The sequence below is a fragment of the Octopus bimaculoides genome, chromosome 2 (genome assembly GCF_001194135.2).
Source record: "Octopus bimaculoides isolate UCB-OBI-ISO-001 chromosome 2, ASM119413v2, whole genome shotgun sequence".
Taxonomy (NCBI): domain Eukaryota; kingdom Metazoa; phylum Mollusca; class Cephalopoda; order Octopoda; family Octopodidae; genus Octopus; species Octopus bimaculoides.
This window is the reverse complement of record NC_068982.1, coordinates 34,924,528-34,925,026: the sequence shown is the minus strand read 5'-3', so window position 1 is coordinate 34,925,026 and position 499 is coordinate 34,924,528. Positions and strand designations below refer to the sequence as shown.

The 499-nt window shown below is 31.1% G+C and overlaps 1 protein-coding gene across 1 annotated transcript in view; it reads right to left on the bottom strand.

Moving 5' to 3' along the window:
* Positions 1 to 236: 236 nt before the first annotated feature.
* Positions 237 to 499, bottom strand: part of LOC106879525 (uncharacterized) — a 9,998-nt gene continuing 9,735 nt past the window's right edge. The window contains exon 3 of the mRNA XM_014929149.1: positions 237 to 278. Within this exon, the coding sequence (XP_014784635.1) occupies positions 237 to 278 (42 nt within the window). The remainder of the gene's footprint in view (positions 279 to 499) is intronic.

The window sequence follows — 499 nt, the reverse complement described above, 5'->3', positions numbered from 1 at the left end:
ATAACATAAGCATTAGTTTGAGATGTAAAATAGAAACATTGACGAAGATGTCATAGTAACAGTAATATCGGCCAATACACAGTGCACTGTTAATCTGACTGCTCCAAATAAAGTTTTATAATTTATATTTTATTTTAACTGTATTATTCTCATAATTTAACTGCACTATTCTTATAACTGTGCATTCTCATATCGCAATACGTCAGTCACTTAGTGCTAAAAAGATAGATTTTCTCTTAATGTCTAACATAGCGAGGAATCCCATCTCGTTTCGATGTCTGGAAAGAGAAATAATCCAGGAATGAAATTATATTACAACGGATATCCTGAAGTAATTAATGGTTTTAAATTTTGGCTCAAGCCCAACAACTTTTAGGGGAGGACAATAGTTGTTTACATCAACTGCAATGTTCAACTGATTTGAGTGGACCTCTTTATAATTTTTGTTTCGAATTCGTGTAATGTCTACAATCAACAACATCATATATATCAATATATA